Here is a 22,928-nt window from a genome sequence, read left to right on the forward strand (position 1 = left end):
ACTGCAAGAACAAAGAGAGAATGAATTTATTGAAGTCAGGCATTCTTTGTATGATATATATTTATGTATAGAGATGCATGTGTTTATCTAAATTAATAAATACATATTTCTGAACTAGAGTTGAAGTGACCACCGGATCCAAGTGAGTTCTGAGTTTGTGACGTAAAGCTTTTCCGGGTCGTAGGTCGTAGGCCAGTCCAAATGTAGACAATTTCCAACACAGCCAGAAATTGAAAGCTGCTCAATAAGTAACTGGGAAAAAATATCCCCAGAGGGGACAGTAACCTAATTATTCTAAAACTCAAGAACCCAACAAAGGAGGATGCACAAGCAACATTTGCCCTTCAATGGCGGCCCGGGAGGATTCGGAGCCAGCGCCTTCAACTTCAATGCCCCGCAGTTCGGCGACGGCGCTGGTTTCGCCGAGGGTCTCAACGGGATGCCGTTTCTGGGTAAGACGCCCACCACACCGCTGATGCGCTCCGTTAGCCGCAAGCGCTTGCTGGTCGATGGGGCTGGTCTAGACTCGCTGCCGCCACCTCTTCCTGCGATGGCCCAGCACATCCTGAGTGGCGGCGGAGTGGGACGTGGCCAACGCTTCCCAGTACCGCCCATCTCCACTTACTATGGGCACTACGAGGGCGACCATTCAACGTCATCGATGTCCAAGCTAAAGAAAACTTCCGCACCGGAAAACTCGAATGAGACTCAATGGCAGGAGAAAAATGCACCGTCTCCGGCTTCGGACACCGACTCCGAGAGTGACCTGTGCAGCAAGCAGAAGGGCGCAGAGTTGCCGGAATCCCGCTGGCGGCGTGCCTTCGGCTACATAATGGACACTCAGCCGGAGCAGCGGCGCCAACGCCTGCAGGTGATGATCAAGCGCTGTGGACAGTCGGCTATCGCCAAGCATCTGCTGGTGCTGCTGCAACTGCTGGCCCTGGTGGTGGTTGTGGGTTTCCGCCAAGTCACCCGATTCGGATGGCTCTGCGGCGGCGTTCGCTATCCCATGGGTCGCGCCAAATTCCAGTTGCGCAGCTACCTGCGCCAGATGCTATGGCGGCTGGCCAATGCCAAGGGCAATGACACCTTGCTCTTTTTCATCGTGGTGCTGGTGACGCCCTGGCTATTTCTCCTCAGCCTGGTGGGCTTCGCCATATCCTTCGTCTTTTCCATGAGAACCGGTGTGGCGGAGGCAGTTCGTCAGCTGCGCCGACGCGTATTTTAAACCATTGATGGGCAAGGAGCAGCGCCCAGAAGCTCCAGCACCCCAAGCCATCAGACAGACTTCACACAAGGACACTAGAGCAGCGCATTCCACAAAATCACACCTGACACATCGCAAGAAGAAACCACCTGAACATGGACTATATTTTGTGTTGCAGCAACAAAATAGAACTCAAGAAACGTATTGGTTTTTTTTAGGGATCAGCCTGGGTTTATAATATATAAAAATTTTCATTCTGGAAGATTGCAATCGGTTCAAAATGTGTTATATATCTGCCCATCCTTTGATGTGTGTACTGATTATTAAATAGAAAATGTATCTATTTGTTTACAACTTAATCCGCTCGCCACTCATCAATACCATTTATTGTGTATTATTTTTGCCATTTATTCTGCACGATAAATATGGATGTGAACAATTCAAAACGAAAACATTTCCGTCGCTCATGGGGCAGAACCACAGATTGAGGGCCATTGTTGGTCATGCTCTCTGTAATTTCACTTTCAATTGCATCCCGCCAGCTAAGAGCACCATTTATAGTATATTATATGATTCACTGGCCACTGACAGCCGCATCCAAGTTCCACGGCATATGAAAAGCGGGCAGTAAATCGGGAAAACCCAGAAGACCCTCCTCCAGTTTCCATTCAATGCCCCAGGGCATACTTCCTAAGTATCCAGAGGTCGCCTATGGGAGTTCTCGAATTTCAACCCAACATTGGGGTAAAAGATATTGAGAACTTGTCCATAAATTGTGTCAAGTCTACGTGTGAACTGGGCCAAGTAATGTGCGAGTGTGGTTTACAATTACCAGTGACCCAACAAGAATGGATTGCATAAACATGGATCGCTATCTGTAAAATTACCCTGGCCGAGCCACTTGCAATTAATGCCACAAATGTTTTTCAGGAAATAAAGATCCACTTTTAATACCAAACATTAGGTTTACATTCGTATAATATTTATGAAAGCCGCGGACAAAAGAGAGCTCTTTCTTTCACTACTTGGTTATTAGGAACTGACATGAAGCACGGGCCAGCTATGTCTGGTCAGTTGGAAAGTACCTACAATTAACGGGGGGATTGTCGTGATCCACAATCTGTGTTTATATTGCAAAGATAATTGCTGGCTTCATTTCTAGCCAGCGAGAAATCTGATTCACTTAATCGCACGGCAGGTGCTCCCCTAACTCATCAACCCGGTTGTCAAGGCCGCCATTAGCCAGAAATCGCGTGATGAACTGCCGAAAGTATTCAAGTGGCGCCAAATCTATTACAGCCGAGAAATTGTTTGAAACGGAGTGTTTGTAGAACGATAATGTTTTTTAAGACGTTCGGGAATGAATTCGTCGCTTAGATACTACCTCCCGAAGTAGTACGATAATAAACATCTTTGGCGATATAACTTAAAGAAGACAGAGATAAACACTTAGCAACCCCTCGACTTTGCTCACGAGATTACAACTGATAACGCCGGGCGATAAGAACAACCCAGGCATTCACCCTACATCCCAACAACGACTCGGTTCACTGATATTTGTACATATGTACGAGTACGTAGGTGACTAATTCAGTCTCTCTATAAATATACAAATCCACGGAACGGAAGGTGCGTAATCGTGTCATGGACAAAGACTAATAGAATAATCCCAAACTATCTCGTAACATCATAAAATTTACCATGGACAACGAATCGTGCGAATCAAAGAATACTGTTTAATTTGCTGGCCGTTTGAGTGATATTTATTTAAGCCATGAAGTCAGCTAGGAATGATTAGAAAGATTAGTAAGTGAGTACAAGCTTTTTAAAACAAAAAATTAACCTTTGGAATCAAAAATGTTAACCATAAACTAGGGTGCTACATTAACCCATCGCCATTAGTTTTCATTTTGCCACTTAGGTAGCAAATAAACTTGTATCTTCCCTGCCGCATAAATCATATTAAAATGCGAAAGGCACTCTTATTATGTGGACTGCCACGAGAAAACAAGTTTACATTCGCAATTTACTTATTTGTTTACACGTCTGATTGCTGTTTTAATGAGCTAAATGAAAATGTCGTGGATGAGTCACCTTAGGTTAAACAATGCTAGCCTATAGAGTCTATAAACTATATGGATCTGTTAGTTGTATAATAGGCGAGTGTGCGAGATTTTTCAATGGAAAACGTGTTCGGCACAGTTTGTTTTATCGAGTATCGAGTATCGAATCCATTCACCATTCATAGATGCCGCATGAACAGCATGTGTTTTGATGCTGAGTCACTCGGATCCCATTCAGAAAAATCTGGCCCAGAACTTCGGGTCAAGCTACCCCTCAACTCGCACGTTTGTATTTCCGCCCTTACCCAACGTGTGTGTAATTGTGGCGCACCTCATGTTTTCTGATTTATTTATCTGGCTCTTATCTGTGCGCAATATTGGACAATCATAAACCAGATGAGACGTACTGATTGTGATTCTTAATCGCAAAGGGCTTGCTAAGAGTTGTGCAAGTTCCAAATAAGGGTCATAAAATGTTAGCACTTGTATTAGAACCTTGGCAAATAAGTTAGGAGCCCATTTCCGCTGACACTCTGTCTACGTGCCCTGGGGTCTTTCAAGTGTTTGGAAAGTATAGGTACTTATATATGACTAATTCAATTTCGATGAAGGCGAACGAAAGAAACTACATTCAAGTGGATCGTGCAAACTAAAAGCTGCGGAAAACATCGGACTGAGGAAAAAGCTTTGTTGATCAGAAATCAATGAGATTCATCAATTTCTTGCAGTTAGAATGATATTTTTTAACGGAAGAGCAAATATAGATCGACTTAAAAGCAATTCCTATTTTCGTACCAATTCAACATCCATACTTAAAAACCTGATCTAAGAATAGGTAATACATTCCTTAAGTTGTGTGTATATTTTTAATTCAATTGCCTATGTAACTGCAAAATACGTAATTAGACATCTGGATTCGGTTTGGGCTTTTATAATCTTATGCATAAGAAGGAAAAATGAGCCAGATATTCTCCAACTTTAAGTACTGCGCACTTGATAGAGACTGAACAAAGATTGTCGCTTCCCGCTCCATAAAAACAGAAACATTCTACATACTATATGAAAGGGGCCTTCACTTGAGCTGTACTTTGGATAGCGAAATCAAAATCGAATTTACTGAATCCACATCTCAAATAACCGCAACGCATATGTTTTACGTTCAGTTGGCAATTTAACGCCTTGGCGAGCCGATAAAACACATTTGCCATAAACAATTGTACCAATAACAAACGTTTTCAATGGCAAGAAATTAATTTGGTATGAAAACAAGATGTTCTGCGTTGCAATTTTAGAAAAATAGTCTTGGGCCTTACATTAGTTTTATACTTTAATACTAGGCCAATGAAGACATTCAGTGAACAGCCTAATGAAAGCATAATGAAGTATATAGGCTATTAATATATAAACACGTCAGTCGCAGAGACAGTGATTTCAGCTGTTTCGCATTCATTTCACAGGTGAGTCCACACTCAACACCTCAGTTTGTATTGGCCAATTAGCGGGCGAAGCTCCGATTTCTAACCCGAATTTGGAAAGAGCCAGAAGCTCCACGGTTGATTCAGAGAATAGAACGGATTGCAGCTGAAAATCAAGAAAACATATGTATAATGTTCTAGTGGAAAGGCACCCACACCTTGCAATGCAGACAAACGAGCAAGAATTTAGCATATTCATCATCAGCAAAAGCAAAAGCAAACTGCACTCGCAACAATACGGAGAAAGCAAAGGAAAATGTTGGATAATGCAATCCCAAAGCAAAAAGATAGACAACAGAGACTGTCGTAATCATAAGGGGAAAACGAACATCCCGGGCGATGGGCTGCTCTTTAACCACTGCCATTGGACAAGAAACCCCACGAGGTTTCATCCCAGCCACTCCCTGCCACTTCACCCAGCATTATCAATAAAGCTGAGTAATCATGGCGGCGACAAAGCCAGGCTCCATAAAGGAACCTGAACACACATTTTAACATGCACGGTATGGTATGATAGATATGATATGATACGATATGATATGAGGGTGGGGAGAGCACACCTCTTAGTGCCGTTTCAGCTTTTAATTTTGCAATGGCTCGTGGGGACTTTTCGCTGTGAATTGCATTTTGAAGCTCAAGTCCTAAGCAGTCGTCATTGTTCATTAAATCACGTATGACAATAAAAATTAAGTTCCATTGTCAGTGTCAGAAATATAAGGCTGAGCTGCAAATCGCTTCGTTAAGGAAACTGTGTGAAAATTAAAAATGCTTCTTTTGGAAAATATGATCGCATTTTATTTCATATTAATTTAATAAATTCTTTACAAGCCTTTTATTGCATTTGATATTGCGCGAAAGAGGTTCGAAGATTTCTAAATCTTAATTTGTGGGTTTCCCCATATTCAAAAGTGAAAGAAAGTGTCGGGGATCTGATAACCTAATCAGCACTTATTAACAAGCACACCCAATAAAATGTTTGCGACTGGCAAAACAGTTGCACTGATAATTGGGGAACATCTTTTAGTTATAAAATATGCAATATAGGAAATGATTTTATGGTAGATTATTCAAATTGATTCGAACTATTTATATGCATTCATACATATGTATAGCAAATGGACAGCCATTGGATTCCTCTGGCGGCAGCGGAGTAGTGAAAACCCAAAACGTACAGAACCATTAGTTTGCCTTACAGATGCTCGACTGTATTTCATTGTGGATCTCATCTGGAAAGAACTGCAGCTGTGTGCGTTGGTTAGGCTATTCGGATATGTGTGTGTTTATGCTGGCTGAGTTTTCATTTGATCCGCTGCGTCGCTGTTGTTGTTGTTGTTTCGACTCTGACAGCTGGAAGCTTCCGCAGCAATCTGGAAACTGGAAAGAATCCAGAAGATGCGGGCTTCCAGGGAGGGAGGTGGAGTGCAGGGGGTCGATGAAAGAGAATTTTGCCAATTTGATGAGATTGCCCCGCATGACAAATAAAAAGATACATGCATGAGATACAAAGAAGAAGAATACGAAAGCGCGAAACCAAAGCCAAGGAAAGGCCATTAAATTGTGCGAAAGAGAAACCAAAACAGGTTTAACTGTTCTTGGTGTGCGCCAATAAAAGCGCTAATTGACACGCACACAAGTGCACTACTGCGGCCATAAACAAACCGCTGGAAAGGGAAAGAGAGCGGACAAAGCTAACTGGAACTTCCGTAAATCCAGAGAAAAATTACACATTTTACGAAAGAAAACTCTTATTCTTAACACGATAACAAAGACTAAGGACTGATATAAAACTGCCATGATTGGGGTTAAAACTCACCTTGGAAAGAAGTACGGTGTAAACTGGTTTCGGTTCTCACTCAAAACAAACCAAGAATGCACTCGCAATCAAATTCCACTCAATTTAAATTTACACGTTTACGAAATTCTGGCCATTAAAATCTGGAGAGGATTTGTATTTTTAAATGCTTACAACACCTTACACATGTATAGCCATATATGTATGTATATTTGCTATTGTTTTTACTTTCTCAACATCCACAAAACTCGTTTTCGTTGTCGCGAATCTTTATTTTGGCACACTACTCGCAACTAAGCTGATTTAGCAATTAAAATACAACCTCTTTGAATAAAAACAATTATTTTTCGTGCACTCCACCAACGACAAGAACAAAAACAACGAACACGACGCACAACAACGCAATTCTTTAATGCACTTAAGTATTTTCGTCGCTCAATTGGAGCTTATTCCGTTTTCGCAAGCACCGCAATTACTGTTTACTTTATTTTATATTTGCGTACGCACACAACCGCACGGAGCAGGAATTTATTTCATTTATTTAAAATTGAGCAAAAGCGGACAAGCGATTCAGTTAGCTGCACTCGCCAGTGTAACCGTTTCGCGAGTGTTGGGTAAGCTTGTGGTGTGGCCATAACACATTCCCCGCAAAATACCGGCAGTGAACAGTCACTGTTCCCACTAGGAACACTTTTACTTAAATAAATTTGAATTTTTCTTCTAAAACTACATCCTTTAATTGCATCGGCTTTAATTGGGATCGCTACACAGAAAATCAGCTGGATTAACTGAAATACTAGTCCCCGCTTAGCTCAGATCTCCACTGTCATGGACACGATCAAACTGTGGCACAGTGGGCAAGTTCGGTGCCTGGAGATCTCCGTGGGAGCTGCACAGTGGTGGCAGGTGGTGCAGATCCAAATGTTGTTCGTCGGCTGGGTGATGGGTTTCCCGGAGGAAATGCACGCCGGAAAACGAGCATTGCACTCAGGACAGGAGGGTGAGCTTGAAAGATCAGTAGTCCATGAGTATAATGATCCTTTTGATGACCATGACCCTTCACTTACCTATCAGGCACTGGAACTCCGCAGGAATAGCAATCCACTTTCTCGCCAACGTTGTCCTCCGGATCGTACTTGGCGAAGATCCCTGCCGCCAGCTCCTCGTACCGTTGAAGGGTAGCCTCCGGCAGATGGCCCTGTTGCTCCAACTTCATGAACGCCTTGGAGCAGGTGCCAAAGGCCCGATCCGCACAGCTAGCCAGAGCCAGTAGGCTGTAGATGTGCTCCGGGGGCAGGACGTCCTCGTAGTCGCGCAGCCTCACCGACGTGACCACGGCACTGTGAATGATCCCGAATCGGAGCTGCCTCTGGGCCAGGAGCATAAAGTGGTAGGCTTCGGCGCAGTGCCATAGGCTCTCGATGGCGGCCGCATCCTCCAGGGCAATGGAGTCCAGTAGAGTGTTCCTGCCGCTGGCGTAGTCTATCTCCGGCGTGGCCACCGCCTTGAGGTGCTCCTCCGCCAGCAGAGCAGCCAGAACGTACAGCTTCTTGATTCTCAGCAGAGGAGCCCGCTTCTCCTGCTCCCGTTCCGCCATTTGGGAAAGCAGGCGAGCTGCATCTAGATGGCGACCTGCATTCCTCTGCATCTCGATGGCTTCTTTGAGACGCCCCTCCTGGAGCAACTGAGCTGCGTGCTTTGCTATGAGCGTTTGCACCTGGGGCAGCTGGAACCGCTGGGCCAGTTCCACAGCCTCGCCCCACTGCCGGAGATTCACGCAGGTGGAGACGGCGGCCTTTTGGTCACCGAATCGTAGATGAGCTTGAACTGCCTCGGAACACATGCCCACGGAGGCCAGCATCTCGGCCAGCTTCGGAAGCAGTGGGCTCTTCTCCGGCAGCCGTTCCACGCACTTTTCCAAGTCGTCGAACTGCTCCAAGTGATACAGAGCCTCCATGTAGCCCTCCAGATAGTGTGACTTCTCGTAGTACTCCCTGGCACTCTCCCAGGAGCGCAGGTTGGCGAAGTGGTGGCCAATCTCCCGCCAAGCGATCTCCATCTGCTGGTCCGACACGCCCGATCCTCCCATCCTGTACAGCTGCACCACGCGGAACCAATCGCAAAGGGTCATGCGCAGCTCTATTGCCAGATCCCGACGATCTGCGTCCAGGTAGAGCTTCTCCGCCTCCTCGAACTCTCCGTAGAAGGCTGATATCTCCGCCCTCTGCAGCTCCTTTGAGTGTATGGTGCGCAGTCTCTTGACCAACTTGATGCCCGGGTAGTGGGCACAGCGCACGAAGGCGTTCTCTGCCGTCTCCAGTTCCAGTTTCTTCAGGGCAGACTCTGCCAGGAGGCGCCAAAGCCTCGGATGCGGGTTGTCCTCGATGAACTGCTTGGCATCCTCCAGTCCCACGTGCTCCAGCAGATCGTCGGTATCCCGCAAGGACTTTACCCTCAGTTGGATGACATGCGACGAGTTTTGCAGCTCACCCACGCTGATGATGTCGTCCAACAGTACACTGGTGATCTCCAAGTCCTCGAAGGTGCAAATGTAGCCGGAGCAGGATACGGGCTCCTCGGGATCATTGCCCCGGAAGATGTACATGCGCGTTTTCTCCATCAGAGCCAGCAGCAGTGGGTTATCCTTGGCCCAACTCACCGCCCAAACGTCCTTGCGCTCCACCCGACTGAAGTTGAGTTGCGTCTCCCTGTTGTCGTCCAGGTCGAGCAGCGTCATCACGCCCATGTGGTCGATAATGGCAGCTCGCCTATGTAAGAAGGATAAATTATACAAGTTTGTAGGGAGTAAGGTGTACTACCCACGTGGAATTGCAGTTGATTGCCATCTTGTAGACCTTGGAGTTCATGAGGTGACGGTTCCTCAGTGCCACATTGGCTATGCTGTACTCGTTGATGGCGCCGGATTCCCTGGCCACGAGAAGCAGCTTTTCGGAGAGAGCCAGGGCACAGACTGGGTCACTGATTCCCCGCTGCGTGGAGTGACCATCGCCACTGCTACTGCTCAGCATCAGGTCCTTGGCCATCTCCACTCCCGTGGGTGTGTCGTCGATGTGGAAGCGCTTCTCCTTGCGCGCCTTGACGTTGTGCAGGGTGGAGGCACTCTGAAAGAAGCCCAATGGGTAAGTGGTAATCGGGTTGATGACTCAAATTACGCACCTTGGGAGTGTGGTAGTGCCAAATCAGAATCTCCTCCTGGGAGGCTATGGCCACATAGCTCGAGTTGATGCCCACAAAGCAGGGTCTAATATCCGTGTACTTGGCTAAAATAAAACTGGGATTAGTCTCGAACATCATCATCTCTGGCGATCAACTTACAATCCACAGTGGTGCCAATGGAATTGCAGAGGAGCAACTGGTACACCCTGTCGTCCGCAGGATTACTTCGATTCTCCAGGGTGCTCAGCGCAATCTCCTTGATGTTGCTGCTGACACACTCGACTCCCAGGACGCAGTGCTCACTGCTGGACGCCAGGCACAAGGTGGGCTCCACCTCCTTAAGGAAACTCTGATTGGAGACGGTGTTCCAGAAGGTAATGACGCTCATAGGCGAATCTCTGTTTGCACTGCCGCTGTTTAGGAACACCACGGTCTTCTCGAAGTAACACCAGATGTAGTCCGGTCGGATGTTGGCGAAGTAGATGAACGAGTCCACGGCCATGGCGATGCGCAGGGATTTGCCCTCCCAGCTTAGCGAGGTGATGTCGTTGCCCGGAACCTTGAGGGTGCGGTAGATCTTGCCCAGCGGCGAGTAGAAGCCCACCTGGTTGGAGTCACGCTGCGAAGTCGGACCCACCGCGTCCATGGTGGTTCCACAAATGGCCAGCACAGTGCCGTCATGGTTCCACTTGGCGTCCACATTCCGCATCCCAGTGTCGAAGATTGCGGGCGCTTAAAGACAAGTGGGTTAGTTAGCAGCACCTAGAAGTTCCATCACCTCCTACCATCGTCATTTTCATTCCTCATGATCTGCACCCTTCCGTTCTCATAGCAAATGGCCAGAACTGGTCGCTTGCGACTCTGGGGGATCCTGCCACTGAACCAGCAGATGCTGGCTATGCGATGACCTCTGGAGGAGGAGCCGCCACTTATGTTCACGCACTGGATATGCAGCTTCATCTGGAGTACAAAACCGAAGTAGGTAAGCCAGCAGGATTATCAAGTACCTCCTTTGACTCACAGCAAAGTTCCCCTGGTTATCGTACAGATGGCACTCCCCGTTGGCCAAGGCAAACAAAATGAGCCGATTATCCGGACTCCACTGCACGCCAGTCAGATGAGTGCCCTTCAGCTCCTTGCCAAAGATGCGGTTGCCATCCACAGAACCCACTATAATCGCTCCATCCTCGTAGACGATGCAGATGCGCGATCCATCCGAGGTCCAGCTCATGCTGGCTACCGTGGACTTCTTCCTGTCGTTGGTCATCTCCTCGTACCAGGATCCCTTGTACAGCATCCACACCATGATCACCCCATCCGTGTCCGAGGAGGTCAGCTTCTGCTGGGCATCGTTCCAGGTGACCACGCGCACCGACTCCTTGTGACCATCTAGGGTTTGGTTCATGGACAGATTGGAAACGGCGGCCAGGCCGCCTTTGTTCTGGCCATTGGGAGTAGCTGGAGATTGGCATAAATGGTAATGGTAAAGTAATGTAGATAATGAATGAAAGTATCACTGATCGCGGTACTCACCCTGGTCCAGTTTCAGGACCTTGAGCAGTCCATCTGTTCCGGCCACTGCGATGTAGCCCTCCTCCTTGTTCCAGGCTATGCAGTTGAGCTTCACATTGTTGGGTATGGCTATCTGCGGAAAGACCTTGTAGACCACATAAAGATGCCTTGAATGAAGCCTACCTTTTTGCTGAGATAAACGAACATCTTGGTGTTGCAAGTGCACTTGGGTTCCTTCAGTTATTTTCAATGTTTCTCAGCATTTGTTGTGGCAGCAAAACTAAATGGTTTCCATGGTGATCCTAACTCCAGTTTGTATTACGGCCACGCAGCTCTCAGCTGGCTAAAACCCAAGCCTGTTTTGGGCCCATAAAGTGGTTTAATTGGTATTGGTGGCAAGTGGCAGTGAAGCACCTGCTGCCACCTGTTGCTATCGAAGTACCTGTGTGTTATCGAGGGCGCACCATTTCAAAAGTCGAAGTGTGAAAAATAAGAAACGTTTTTTTAAAAAGCAGATTCAAATGTCTAATTATGTCAAATTAACATACAATATACAAAGCTCCTTAAAAGCCATCGTTAGTAACTTAAAGATTGTGTTTTATGGCATCAAATAAAATAAAACCTTCCCATTATTACACCGTATCGGTTTTTAAAACGTTCTAATCCGGTTGCATTGGCTTATCGGACAAATAAGTTGGAATTAAGTCATAAAGATTAAATAAAACTTAAGTGGACTGTAATAATAACTAAGATAACTTTCTAATTGTGCAAATTCCGTAATTTTCCAGCATTACAGCATAATTTCCCTATATTTTAATTCTATTTCTAACATTTACATTTAAATTAAATTCAGTTAAATCACATGTCACGCAGGTGGATATCAGGCTAGTCGAATACCCCTCTTTAGCAATTCGTGGGCCAGCTTGGTGCCCAGAAACATGTAGACTAACAGGATGATGATGGACTCGAAATCAGACCGATCTTCTGGCCTGAGGAATATGTTCACCATACCGGTGAGAACGTTGGCCACCAGGAAGAATGTCAAACCATTTTTGTTCAGAGCCTGGCTAATCGTAAACGGAACAATGGATCCGCCCCTTTTCTTGGCCACAACTTCTCCCGATAGAAGACCCTTTTCCTGATCCTCCAAAGCATTCGGTTCCCACGGCATTGCGCTGTTGATCGCAAAGTCTATGGCTCCGAAACTGACCCACAAAGTGGTGCTCCCGATGGCCAGCATCCATATGACATAGCCCAGATTGCAGGTCACTCGGGAGATTCCAGTTTCGTAGGCACTGACGACGAACGAGGTCCACAGGATAATCACCAGGCAGAACAGATGCCTCAGCTTCCTGACAAACTCGGAGTAGCTCAGCACACTCTTCGCCACCATCCAGCGGTTAACATAAATGGACAGCAGGAACAGGCCAACGAATCCTGGCAAGGAGACCAGGCCTTCGCGATTCGCATTGAAGAAACTGGAGCGCTCAACATCATCATTCATCACATAGTCGGACACGCCAAGGACGCTCAGGCCAAACTGGTGGATCACCAACAGACCTGGAAGAGCAACTATTTAGTACGAAGATTGGAGGAAGAAGCATGCTCTAGTACCGAATCCCAAGGGCAGCAAATGGAGATCTTTGCGAGCCAGAATGCTGACCAGCGCGCCGAGGAACTTGGTGAATCCCAGGGTGAAAAAGGCATTCAGATGCTGGCCGTACTCATGGGCATCCTGTCCGTAACCCAGCGTCAGAATGGACACCGTGCGAGCCAGTCCCAGCAGGATGAGCGGCAGGGCGGAGTAGAGCACACTCCGGCGGAGATCGGACCAGTGGCGAGTTCTCCGCGACACCATGGCCATGGTGAAGACAAACAGACCGATGCCGGTGTCCATCAGCTTGGCTCCGAACTGCCTGCTCTTGCGGTATGGCCTGTAGAAACTCCCAAAGTCGATGGCCAAAATGCAGACGGCGGTGATTAAGTGGGTCAGAGCACGCAGGATGGACAAGCACACGGGTCTATTGCCACCCAAGTCAAACTGACCGCGGGTGCGAGCACGTTCCAGAGCCCTGCTTGTACGCAGAAACCACAAGGTGGCCACGATCATCACTAGTCCCATGTAGCCACTGTAGTCCACGGACACGGAGACGAGCAGAATGCAGGGCAGGATGACCAGGACGAACTCCATGGCATAGCAGAGATCGGGAGAGCCATGAAGCCGCAGCTTTTGGCACACCACTCGCGCGAATAGAATGCACCACAAGGTGGATAGGATCAGCAGAAGGGACTCGCCACTCTGGACCAGGGTTCCCCACCAATCCCAGTCGGAGACTTGGAAGAGGTCCAGTCCCAGGCGCTGCTCAAGGGTTCGGTTCACGGGATTTGGATGCGGACTCGGGCTCACATCGGGAATGGGTTCCGCTGCCGCTCGACTGTCCATGGCGACTGGCGACGGGATACCCCTTGGACTCAAACGTCGGTGGCCTGATAAAGGCTGCACTTAATCTGCCCGTTGATAGTCGCCACTTATCGGAGACCGGGAGATAGGCATAGTCATAGCCGATCGATTCGGAGCTTCAATAAAAAGCACGAAACTCGAAACAAAATTCGTTAAAACTTCAAACATCGGAATGTCGCTGAGAGAAACTGAAGTATTTCGCCAATGAATAGAAGCATTCCATTAGATCGCGCAAGCCGCGCAGTGATAAAGAAAACCACTCACTCATTTATTATTTTGACAAATTGTGTCAATACTAAAGCCCTTCAAGATCAATTTTGTAACTCCTTGCTTTGTTTTTTTCTCCGTGTACTTGTGCGTAAATTCCTATCTATGCTCTGTTTACTTTATTTAACAGTCGAAGACCTTGGCTACTGATAAATTCAAACCACATTTTGCGTTTTGGGGCTGATATAGTGTAGTGAATCGACTGGAATTAATGATCTAAAGTATGTGTTGCTAAAAATGTGCCCAAGAATTTACATTTTAAGTTGATATTTGTTTGACTGAAAAATATTTGCTGCATTTTTGTTGAATCTGGCGCCTGCGACATTTACTTATTTGACCTCTATTCTCAATTATAACTTTTATTTTAGTAATTTAGCAAACATTTATTTATTTGTAAAAGTCATTTTTTTAAACTTAAAACTGACAACAGTGTTTGAAACTCGCGCCAAATGAATCGATTGACAAGTTCGGTAGCTAGACAATCGACGACGAACAAAATCGGCCAGTCTGGCAGCGCCCGAGCCGTTGGTATTATTTAGTGCTTTCGTTGGCTTAAAGAAAAAGAGGCTCGTCTGCGGTCGCAAAGTGATAAAACCGCAAAACAGTCAATAAAATGTTGTTTATCCAGCAAATAAAGTGTGCTGCCTCCATGTCGGATGTCTAGTTAAACCGCTCGCGACCTAGTCAGTTGGAACTAAAGTTGGGGCAGTGCCAGTGCGGGTGAGTATTTCCATTTTTCCACTTTGCCGGCACGTGTTACGTTATTTTCCATTTACTACTCCATAAGTTGTTAATTAAAGCTGGTTGAGCAAAGTGTTAATTGCAGAGCAAGCTAATTTACAAATTAAAGCCTAATCGCAGTGTCTGGCGATTCAGTTCAGTCCGCTTACGTGCCCATTACGTGTGTAGATTTGTTGTGCTTTTGCACTCCGTGACGTCATGCGGCGTTGGACCAATCGGAATGCAGCTTTCGAGGGGCTTGTCCACCGATGACGCAGGCAACAGCCGACGTCTAGTCGGAAAATTGATTTCTGTTGCTTGTGCAGCGAACCACGTGAGCTGGCCACGTTTGCACCCATCCACCCACTTTCCGCCCCTCCGATCGCCGTGCGACGAGTATACGCCGTGTGTGCCCTTCAATTCGATGGATATACTCATTCAATAGCCAACTTTCGACGCGGCGCGATCGCAAAATACGGAAGCAAATAGAGCCACTTATTTTCTAAATATTGCTGCTGGCAGTGAGGTGCACATTTACGTAACTAATTGCGGGCAAGTGCTAAGAATATTATATGTTTGCATAGGTGTGGCCGAGTGTCAACGGTGCACTCCGGTGCAATCCAACAATCCAGTCTAGAATTTGCCATCTGCAAGTGAAAGAAAAAAACTCTGAAAGTAAAAAAACATTTCCCAGAACTTAAAGTATTTGATTCGCCTGAAAAGCTCCTTAGTTCCTCTATCAACAACTCGAGTATGTGCACATTATAATGAATGCAACTAGAAGATTAAACAACGCCCGGCGCCAGTGGAGCTTGCTAATCGAGTGACCTTTGACCCGGCCTGACTGAGAAATTCATTACATGTTCAGTAACCCGCAACTGCCCCCTTTTGCAGTGCAATTGGCAATCGGCTTATCAAAAACATCGCACACCCAGCAATTAAATGCAATCACAACAAAAACACGCCTTATCAGCAGTCGCAAATATTTCAGCAATCGTTTTGGCTGGCAAATCAAGTCGTACGATACGATATCGCTGTGATAAGCGAGCTATTTCAGGTCCACAGGTCGAATGCGTAATTTAATTTATGCATGTAGGTGCAAAAGTTGAGTGAACCTTTGCACCCCTGATGTAATCACTTATTGTAGTGCAATTCACTCGAATTACACCATTTACAGCATAAAGCGAAATGCAAATGACGGAGTAGCACTCGTTCACTTATTCACTTCAAGTGCAACTCTGAATCAGTGACTGAAATTACAGGCCAATAATAATACGATTGTTTACGACGGCTTTAATGGGTTCTACCCATGCACGCACACTCCCACTTATAAGTACATATATGTACATGTGTAGGTAAACAAGAATTGCACATCAAGGAAATACAACTCATTATCACGCTGGGCGGTGGCCAAGTCGAATTTAGAATACCCTACGCTGCCATGAGCTTGAATTTTGTCGTAAAGTCTATCTGCGACGTATATCATTAGTCCTCACTTCAATAAACTCATAATTGTTCTTATTTAGGGGTACTTTAACCACACCCAAGGGTTTATATGCCCTAACCCAGCCAATACTTCTCTTCTTAAGGCCATCAGTCTGCCAATGGCAACACTTTCGTTTGTGGGCCAACCACTCATCACATGCATATATATGAATATTTTTTCTCTCTGACATTTGGCTTTAACGAACTAGTCTTGTTGACCAAAATGACTTCATTAACTTCGTTTATATAACAAACACACTCCCCCTTTTTGCTTAATGGATGCAAATATTTAAATGCCATCATTTGCATGTGGCTCTATTTCGTTTTGTTGGCCTGCTCTTGAGGATGTCGCACCAGCAGCGTCTGTTTTACTTGGTTGCCCCTCAATGGAATATTTTCAATATTTGTTGTGTCTTTAAATAGACCGGCCTATAAGTATGAGCTGAATGACGCCCACACGTGAGATTGCGTATACGAATTGTCTTTGAAAAGCTGAAGAATTTATGTGTGGGATAATTTTGGTGGAACAATTTCCGCCCGTGAAAACGGGACATTGTTGCGTACGTGTACATAATTGTGGGGAAATGGAAGTAAACTGATTCAGCTGCGCGAATCGCAGCTATAATCGCAGCCTTAACAATCCGCAATTACGCTCCGTTCGAGGGCCTCACTAATACTGTACACAATCCGTGAGAATCTGAGTATTTTACAGTGGTTATAGGTTTTATTTCCCTGATCATTACCTTTGCACATGATAGTCCATTAGGTATTTTACGTCTAGTGAAGCACTATCTTTTTCCAAATTTCTGAGATTATTACCAGACAAATTTGTAGTTTTCCACTCTTGATAGAGCAAATTCAAGTGAGGCATTTTCGTGTTCTCGAAATTTTCAAGATTTTGGGCGCTATTTTCAGATTTATGTCTTCGAGCTTCTTCGTGCTTTCAATCTCCCTGATTTATGTGACACTGCGGTGACTGAAAATGAGCTACTTTTCCGACATTAACTTAGAGTACAATTGTTTTAGAGAAGGAAAGTGTTTGCAGTTTCTTTGTTTCTTTCCTATACGATTGACCCACTGTGCTGGGCTATATTCGTCTGCGGCGAATGCAAATGCGTGTTTTTAAATGCCAAGGCTGTCGCAACCAGTTCGCAGTTTATTGCACCGAGAAGCGTCTAAGGCGGCGTCTAAGCAGCGCCACCCGCAATCCTCCAGTCTACCTGCTCCAGTCCACCTCCTCCAGTCCACCTCCATCCAATAGACCCCTATTCCACCCGCCGACCCAGACATCGCCGCTGCCTGCCGGCTTGTCTTATCAGCTATCGGCAGCATTGGTGCTACTGCTGCTTCCATTTGGTCGGTAGATTTACCTAGTCGTATACACCCGTCCACTGGCCAAACTCGACCATGCGACCATACGAGCTAAAAGCTCTATGTGCTGTGCGGCTATTTTCACTGCGCTGCCGCGCCTTCGAATCGTTTGATTTTCAGCGTACAGATACATTTTGGCGCTCGTCGTGGTCGGTTGTGTTTTGTGTTTAGCTCGTCGCGCTCGGTCCTGCTCTTTCGATCGATTTCCCTCTCTTTCGCCGCAAACTGTCGTCTCTTGGGGATTTGAAAATATTTAAACAAGTGTTATCAGCAGCCATAAACCACAATCGAATACAAAAAGTGAGGGGACGAGTATGCAATGTCAAACAACTCATCAAATATCATTCATCGCAGTCATCAGAGTTATCGCAATAATCGCCGCTATCGCCAACTGTCCCTTGTAATAAAAGCTATCGTAAATTATCCCTTTTAATTCTTCGAGGGCTTTCGTTTTGCCGATTTAGTCGAGTGTTCGAGCAAGTGGGTAGGCAAATATTGTTCGATCAGCCCACCAAAGTGCTTTTCATATCTTATCTGCGATTTCGGGTAACATAACAGTTTATGGGCCGTGTATCAATGGTGGCCTATCAGCTATCAGCAAACAGTGCCTAACAAAGGTACACAGCCATAAACAGGCGTATATAAAACAATGTTGGACTGCCGACTTTGAAAAGTGTCGCCGACTAATTAGAGCTAATAACCAGATGAATCCGGAAAGCGGGGAAACTGTGGAAAGTTTACGAACGTAAATGTCAATCAGCGCAGAATCTAAACAAATCGAATAGATGTAGTCACCCAGTGCACTCGGTCATTAGGCTCTTATCACCGTACCGAGCACTTGACCTTGTCGCAGGGATCGCAATCGGCAGTTGGATCCAGTAGCTTACCATAATTTATGTATTCAGTTTCTGGGCTCCGCTCACGGCGGCGGAGCACCAAACCCGTGCGATAAGCAGTTGGCGTCAACAAGCGTTTCTGTGTGAGAGTGGGAAGAGGGCTCGACCACCGGCTCGGAGTGGGAATCCAGCCCCCCAACGGGCCACCCGGGTACAAAGTCAAACAATGGCCAAACAAGTGCCCGAGCACGGCGTACTCGTACTCGTGTATGTACACAAGTCCATTTCAGATCATATCGCCGGGCAGGTCCACGTGAAAGTGCGAAAGACAAACATGGAACTGCGGGGAGTGGGTATACTATGGATCTGAGCCGGTGGTGGTTCTTCCCAGTCTTCCAGCTTTATCTTTGATTGCTATCGTGAAATGATTTTATGGTTATTGTATTGAAATATTGTTTCGCCCTACACTGGAATACCTTGACTGTGGCGTTTGCCTTCTGACAACTGATAAATAAAATGAAGTGAAATGAAATACGCGCCTAAATATTAATAAATGATGTAATGAGTTTCTACCAAAATCAATAAATGGTTTATGGTGCATTGTAAAGCTTCTTTTTATAGCTCTTTATCATCATATCATAATTTATGCGTCTTGTCGTAGGCGAAATTGATTGAAATTAAATTTATTGTTCAATTTATCGCGAAACCTTTGAACTTTACCCCCAATGTATACATCCCATTATTATGCAATTATTTCCCAAGACTGACTGGCTTATCTAATCTGCGTTCTGTCTTGCAGGCAGCATGACCGAGGGCAAGAACTTACCCCACTCCAGTGCGGATGTGCCGTTCCGCAGCAAGGAGCTGCGCAAGCAGTCGCTCATCCAGCACACCGGCCTGGTCGGAGTCATTGATGAGGGCACCAAGACCATCGGCTTCTCCATCTACACCACGCCGGACTTCAAGGAGATCGCCGCACACCGGGTGGAGCTAAGCGTGATCACGCCCCAGGATGGCTGGTACGAGCAGGACCCGCTGGAGATGATGGCCTCGATCAACAAGTGCGCCGAGGAGGCCATCAAGCAATTGCCCGAAAACGGTTTCTCCGCCAGCGACATCGTCACCGTGGGCATTACCAACCAGCGCGAGACGACAATCGTCTGGGATGCGGTCACCGGCAAACCGCTGTACAATGCGCTCCTGTGGAAGGACATCCGTACCAGCACCACAGTGGAGCACATCGTGGCCAAAGTGCAGGATCCGAACCACTTTCGCAGCAGCACAGGACTGCCCATTTCCACGTACTTCTCGGCCCTCAAGATCCGCTGGCTGCGGGACAATGTTCCCGAGGTGAGGCAGGCCATCCGCGAAAGGCGTTGCAAGGCGGGCACAGTCGACAGCTGGATCGTCTGGAACTTGACAAACGGTAAGGGAACTGGGAACATTAGGATTAAAACATATTTAAACTTACTTAGCTTAATTGGTTTTGTGTCTCTGCAGGAGCTCTCCACATCACGGATGTGACGAACGCCTCCCGCACTCTGCTCATGAATCTGGAGACACAAGCCTGGGATCCCATACTGCTCAAGACGTTCGGCATCAGGGAGGAGATGCTGCCCGCCATCCACAGCTGTTCGGAGGTATTTGGCAAGATCACTTCGGAGCGGAGTCCGCTGCGTGGAATGACCCTCAGTGGAATAATGGGCAACCAGCAAGCCTCGCTTCTGGGCCAGATGTGCGTGAAGCCGGGCCAGACGAAGAACACCTACCGGTCCGGCTGCTTCCTGCTCTGCAATACGGGAGACAAGCCCGTCTTCTCCAGGCACGGTCTGCTCACCACCGTGGCTTACAAGCTGGGTCCCCAGGCACCGACGATCTACGCCATTGAGGGAGCTGTTTCGGTGGCCGGACATGCGCTCTCCTGGCTGCAAAACAAGGTGCGTATCCTGCCGGACTCCAGAGATGCTGAGAAATATGCGGAGATGGTGCCCACATCGGGAGACGTGTACTTTGTGCCCGCCTTCACAGGACTATATGCACCCTACTGGCGGCAGAATGCTCGTGGCATCATCATTGGGCTCACGCAGTTCACCCGTAAGAATCACATTGTGAGAGCTGCGCTGGAGAGTATCTGCTTCCAGACGCGCGACATCCTAGAGTGCATGCACCAGGAGTGCGGTTACGAGATTAACAAGCTCCATGCCGACGGCAAGCTTACCACGAACAATCTGTTGATGCAACTGCAGGCGGACACCATTGGTATGCCCGTCTTCCGCTCCCAGCTAATGGACTCTACGGCCTTCGGAGCTGCCATGTGCGCCGCCCAAGCAGATGGTGTCAATCTCTGCCAGTTTGAGCCCGAGAAGCGATACTACGAGAACGTGCACTACGACACGTTCCTGGCCACCACCACGGATGTAGAGCGCAAGGAGCGTTACGGCAAGTGGAAGCGGGCGGTGGAGCGCAGCCTGGGATGGGTGATCAAGCAGAAAAAGACGCGGGAGTACACGGAGGAGAACTACCGCATGATGTCCTCGCTGCCAGCGAGCATCTTCCTCATCAGCAGCTTCGCCATGCTGGTGCACTCCCTCGCTGCGAGTGGCCAGTAAATGCGACTGCTGCATGACACTTAGATCGATTCTCGGTTGTGATAGTAACTATATGTCCGGATTTCGTTTGGATCTTACACACACTCTGTACATAGTCCTCAAAGGACAATGGGTGGTTGAACGTGCTTTAAACCCTGTAAATAGCAGCTGGTCTCTGGACTAAGCTCCGTACTACTTTAAGTATACTGTAGCCTGACTATCATAACGTGTTTTCGTTGCATATTCTGTACGTCTTAGCCGTAGTTCCATTGACGTTGGCTGGATTTCCGCGCGCCACGCACGCCCATATCAGCGGAATTGTATATAGCCAAAGTGCAAACGACATTTCTAATTTAAGTAGGTTCCGTACTCGTATGTGTATGTATATGTAGTGATTACGCCCCTTAAACAATAAACACAAATAATACGAATCGAAACTTGGCGTCTAAGTGCGAATTACCAGGAACTTCAGAGCAGTATTTGCGAGATCGCAGATTAAGCGGCTATTTATTAGGGCGATTGTGCGTAGATGAGGTGGGCCAAAGTCGAAGATGGTATACGCTAGGATAATTAGAAAGTTGTGTGCAAAATAAGCTATACCATGCAAATTCTTTGAGCTTCCACTCTCATCTAGAAGTTTATTGAACTCGACATTAAAAGTAAGCTGAAGTTTACGAATTGTAAGAACCAAAACACTTGTACCTCTACATAGAGTATCACTTTGTGCAATCTCACTCGATGTGGGGTATGTTCCAGTATCAGTTTCGTTATCTTGGAGCGGAAATGTCAGTTATCAGTTAAATATGACTAAGGTAATCGATTGATTAATAGCTCGGTGGGTGTGTTTGTTATTGGAGGAGCTGGTCTCTAAACGTACTTAAGACTTTTAGGTGTGTCCGGGCTAAGGAAACAGCTATCGAGTTACCAAAATAGATGGAACCCATGGACTAATTAAGTCGTTTTTACTGCTGATTGTGAAATTTAAGCTATCGTTTATATTTGTACATAACCGTTTAGATAATGCCTTAAACTAAAAGTCAGTGATTGAATTTATTTGAAACCCATTTATTGAATTTATTGTGCGGCAAGTTATGTATTTGTAACATCGGGGTAACGAACATATCAATGGAGTATTGAAGTACCTGTGGTGGACACCCACTGTGCGATTCAAATTTGAATAGGGAAAACCTCTGGGAAAACCTCGAAAAGGGTTGAAGGCAGTGGTCAATCAAGCATAAAATCCAAGCTAGAAATACTAATATTCCCGAAATATGCCTAGTCCACGCCCCTTTGAAACCTTTGAAAGCAGAGCTACGCTAGCGAGTAGCCACTGTACTTCCTTCAGACGGGATCTCATTTAAATTGGCTCCACCGATTACCTCAACTCAAACACTCACTCATAAAAATGGATTCTCACCTGGCCAGCTTGCGAGCAGCAACAACAAGTGGTCGTAATCGTTGTTGTTTTTGATGGTGTTATCCAGGTAGTCGCTCAGCAGGAAAAAGGCAAGGTAAGGTAAGGTAGGGAAGGTAACGAAAACAAACGCTCACCTTTGGCAACAACAACAACCAAATTGATTTTCCCTGTTCGTCTCTGAAGAATTTTCTGAATCAGTGCAGCCAGCAGCCACAACAACTAGAACCGGAATCCGTTTGAAGTTGAAGCGCGCGCAACGTACACGCACACACACACAGGTAGCAACTTCGGACTGGAGTTTGTTCGAATGTGTGGGTGTCAGTTGCAAGCCACTTCGAACTCTGCACTGGAAAAAATCGAATTGCTTTCGTCATGAAAACACTTTATTCAACTCTTGAACTGAATAAGAGATTCAACCATAAAAAGAAATTGAGTTGTAGCCTTTCTTTAAAGACGATTAAAACTCTTAGGATCAGCAATACGATTTCTTGCAGTGTAAGTTCGATCTCCGAAGTTCGAAAAGATGTGAGTGCGATCGAAGAACCGTCTCTCAGTTG

General features: G+C 46.5%; 4 protein-coding genes and 1 long non-coding RNA gene across 9 annotated transcripts; 3 read left to right on the forward strand and 2 right to left on the reverse strand.

Annotated features, from left to right (window-relative positions):
- Positions 1-165: 165 nt before the first annotated feature.
- Positions 166-1,411, forward strand: LOC120449935. The gene is made up of 2 exons (XM_039632633.2): positions 166-1,232; positions 1,289-1,411. Exon 1 carries the CDS (start codon positions 323-325, stop codon positions 1,226-1,228), a length of 906 nt encoding a protein of 301 aa, XP_039488567.1. The 5' UTR covers positions 166-322; the 3' UTR covers positions 1,229-1,232; positions 1,289-1,411.
- Positions 1,412-7,278: 5,867 nt separating this feature from the next.
- LOC120449929 (WD repeat-containing protein 35) lies at positions 7,279-11,549 on the reverse strand. Its single transcript, XM_039632623.1, has 9 exons — positions 11,410-11,549; positions 11,248-11,359; positions 10,736-11,172; positions 10,500-10,674; positions 9,874-10,446; positions 9,715-9,818; positions 9,361-9,659; positions 7,605-9,305; positions 7,279-7,542 (listed from the first exon to the last, which is right to left on the reverse strand). Exons 1-9 carry the CDS (start codon positions 11,431-11,433, stop codon positions 7,350-7,352), a joined length of 3,618 nt encoding a protein of 1,205 aa, XP_039488557.1. The 5' UTR covers positions 11,434-11,549; the 3' UTR covers positions 7,279-7,349.
- Positions 11,063-11,858, forward strand: LOC120449937. 3 transcript variants are annotated; one of them, XR_005616229.1, is made up of 2 exons: positions 11,063-11,191; positions 11,258-11,858. It is a non-coding gene; the product is annotated as an uncharacterized LOC120449937 (long non-coding RNA). The 3 variants fall into 3 exon arrangements; XR_005616228.1 differs by having other exon boundaries at positions 11,066-11,202; XR_005616230.1 differs by having other exon boundaries at positions 11,081-11,197.
- Positions 11,859-12,078: 220 nt separating this feature from the next.
- Positions 12,079-13,837, reverse strand: LOC120449934 (uncharacterized protein At4g17910). Its single transcript, XM_039632632.2, has 2 exons — positions 12,841-13,837; positions 12,079-12,786 (listed from the first exon to the last, which is right to left on the reverse strand). Exons 1-2 carry the CDS (start codon positions 13,667-13,669, stop codon positions 12,107-12,109), a joined length of 1,509 nt encoding a protein of 502 aa, XP_039488566.1. The 5' UTR covers positions 13,670-13,837; the 3' UTR covers positions 12,079-12,106.
- A 655-nt stretch (positions 13,838-14,492) lies between these two features.
- LOC120448911 (glycerol kinase) lies at positions 14,493-21,391 on the forward strand. Of its 3 annotated transcripts, none has more exons than XM_039631135.2 (3): positions 14,493-14,674; positions 19,166-19,792; positions 19,867-21,391. In XM_039631135.2, exons 2-3 carry the CDS (start codon positions 19,171-19,173, stop codon positions 20,973-20,975), a joined length of 1,731 nt encoding a protein of 576 aa, XP_039487069.1. In that variant the 5' UTR covers positions 14,493-14,674; positions 19,166-19,170; the 3' UTR covers positions 20,976-21,391. The 3 variants fall into 3 exon arrangements, with proteins under 3 accessions (XP_039487069.1, XP_039487070.1, XP_039487068.1); XM_039631136.1 differs by lacking the exon at positions 14,493-14,674 and adding an exon at positions 15,125-15,226; XM_039631134.2 differs by lacking the exon at positions 14,493-14,674 and adding an exon at positions 17,653-17,830.
- The last annotated feature ends 1,537 nt before the right edge of the window (positions 21,392-22,928 follow it).

Source organism: Drosophila santomea, chromosome 3L (genome assembly GCF_016746245.2).
Source record: "Drosophila santomea strain STO CAGO 1482 chromosome 3L, Prin_Dsan_1.1, whole genome shotgun sequence".
Classification (NCBI taxonomy): Eukaryota; Metazoa; Arthropoda; class Insecta; order Diptera; family Drosophilidae; genus Drosophila; species Drosophila santomea.

What these genes read in the sequence shown, in the direction of transcription:
- LOC120449935 (XM_039632633.2), top strand. Translation starts at nt 323, where the DNA reads ATGCACAAGCAACATTTGCCCTTCAATGGCGGCCCGGGAGGATTCGGA.
- LOC120449929 (XM_039632623.1), bottom strand. Translation starts at nt 11,433, where the DNA reads ATGTTCGTTTATCTCAGCAAAAAG. An exon ending in GGTCCTGAAACTGGACCAGG is followed by an intron (nt 11,173 to 11,247) that starts GTGAGTACCGCG and finishes GCCAATCTCCAG; the next exon opens with CTACTCCCAATGGCCAGAAC. An exon ending in GGAGTTCCAGTGCCTGATAG is followed by an intron (nt 7,543 to 7,604) that starts GTAAGTGAAGGG and finishes TGATCTTTCAAG; the next exon opens with CTCACCCTCCTGTCCTGAGT.
- LOC120449934 (XM_039632632.2), bottom strand. Translation starts at nt 13,669, where the DNA reads ATGGACAGTCGAGCGGCAGCGGAACCCATTCCCGATGTGAGCCCGAGT. An exon ending in TTTGCTGCCCTTGGGATTCG is followed by an intron (nt 12,787 to 12,840) that starts GTACTAGAGCAT and finishes TTGCTCTTCCAG; the next exon opens with GTCTGTTGGTGATCCACCAG.
- LOC120448911 (XM_039631135.2), top strand. Translation starts at nt 19,171, where the DNA reads ATGACCGAGGGCAAGAACTTACCCCACTCCAGTGCGGATGTGCCGTTC. An exon ending in CGTCTGGAACTTGACAAACG is followed by an intron (nt 19,793 to 19,866) that starts GTAAGGGAACTG and finishes GTGTCTCTGCAG; the next exon opens with GAGCTCTCCACATCACGGAT.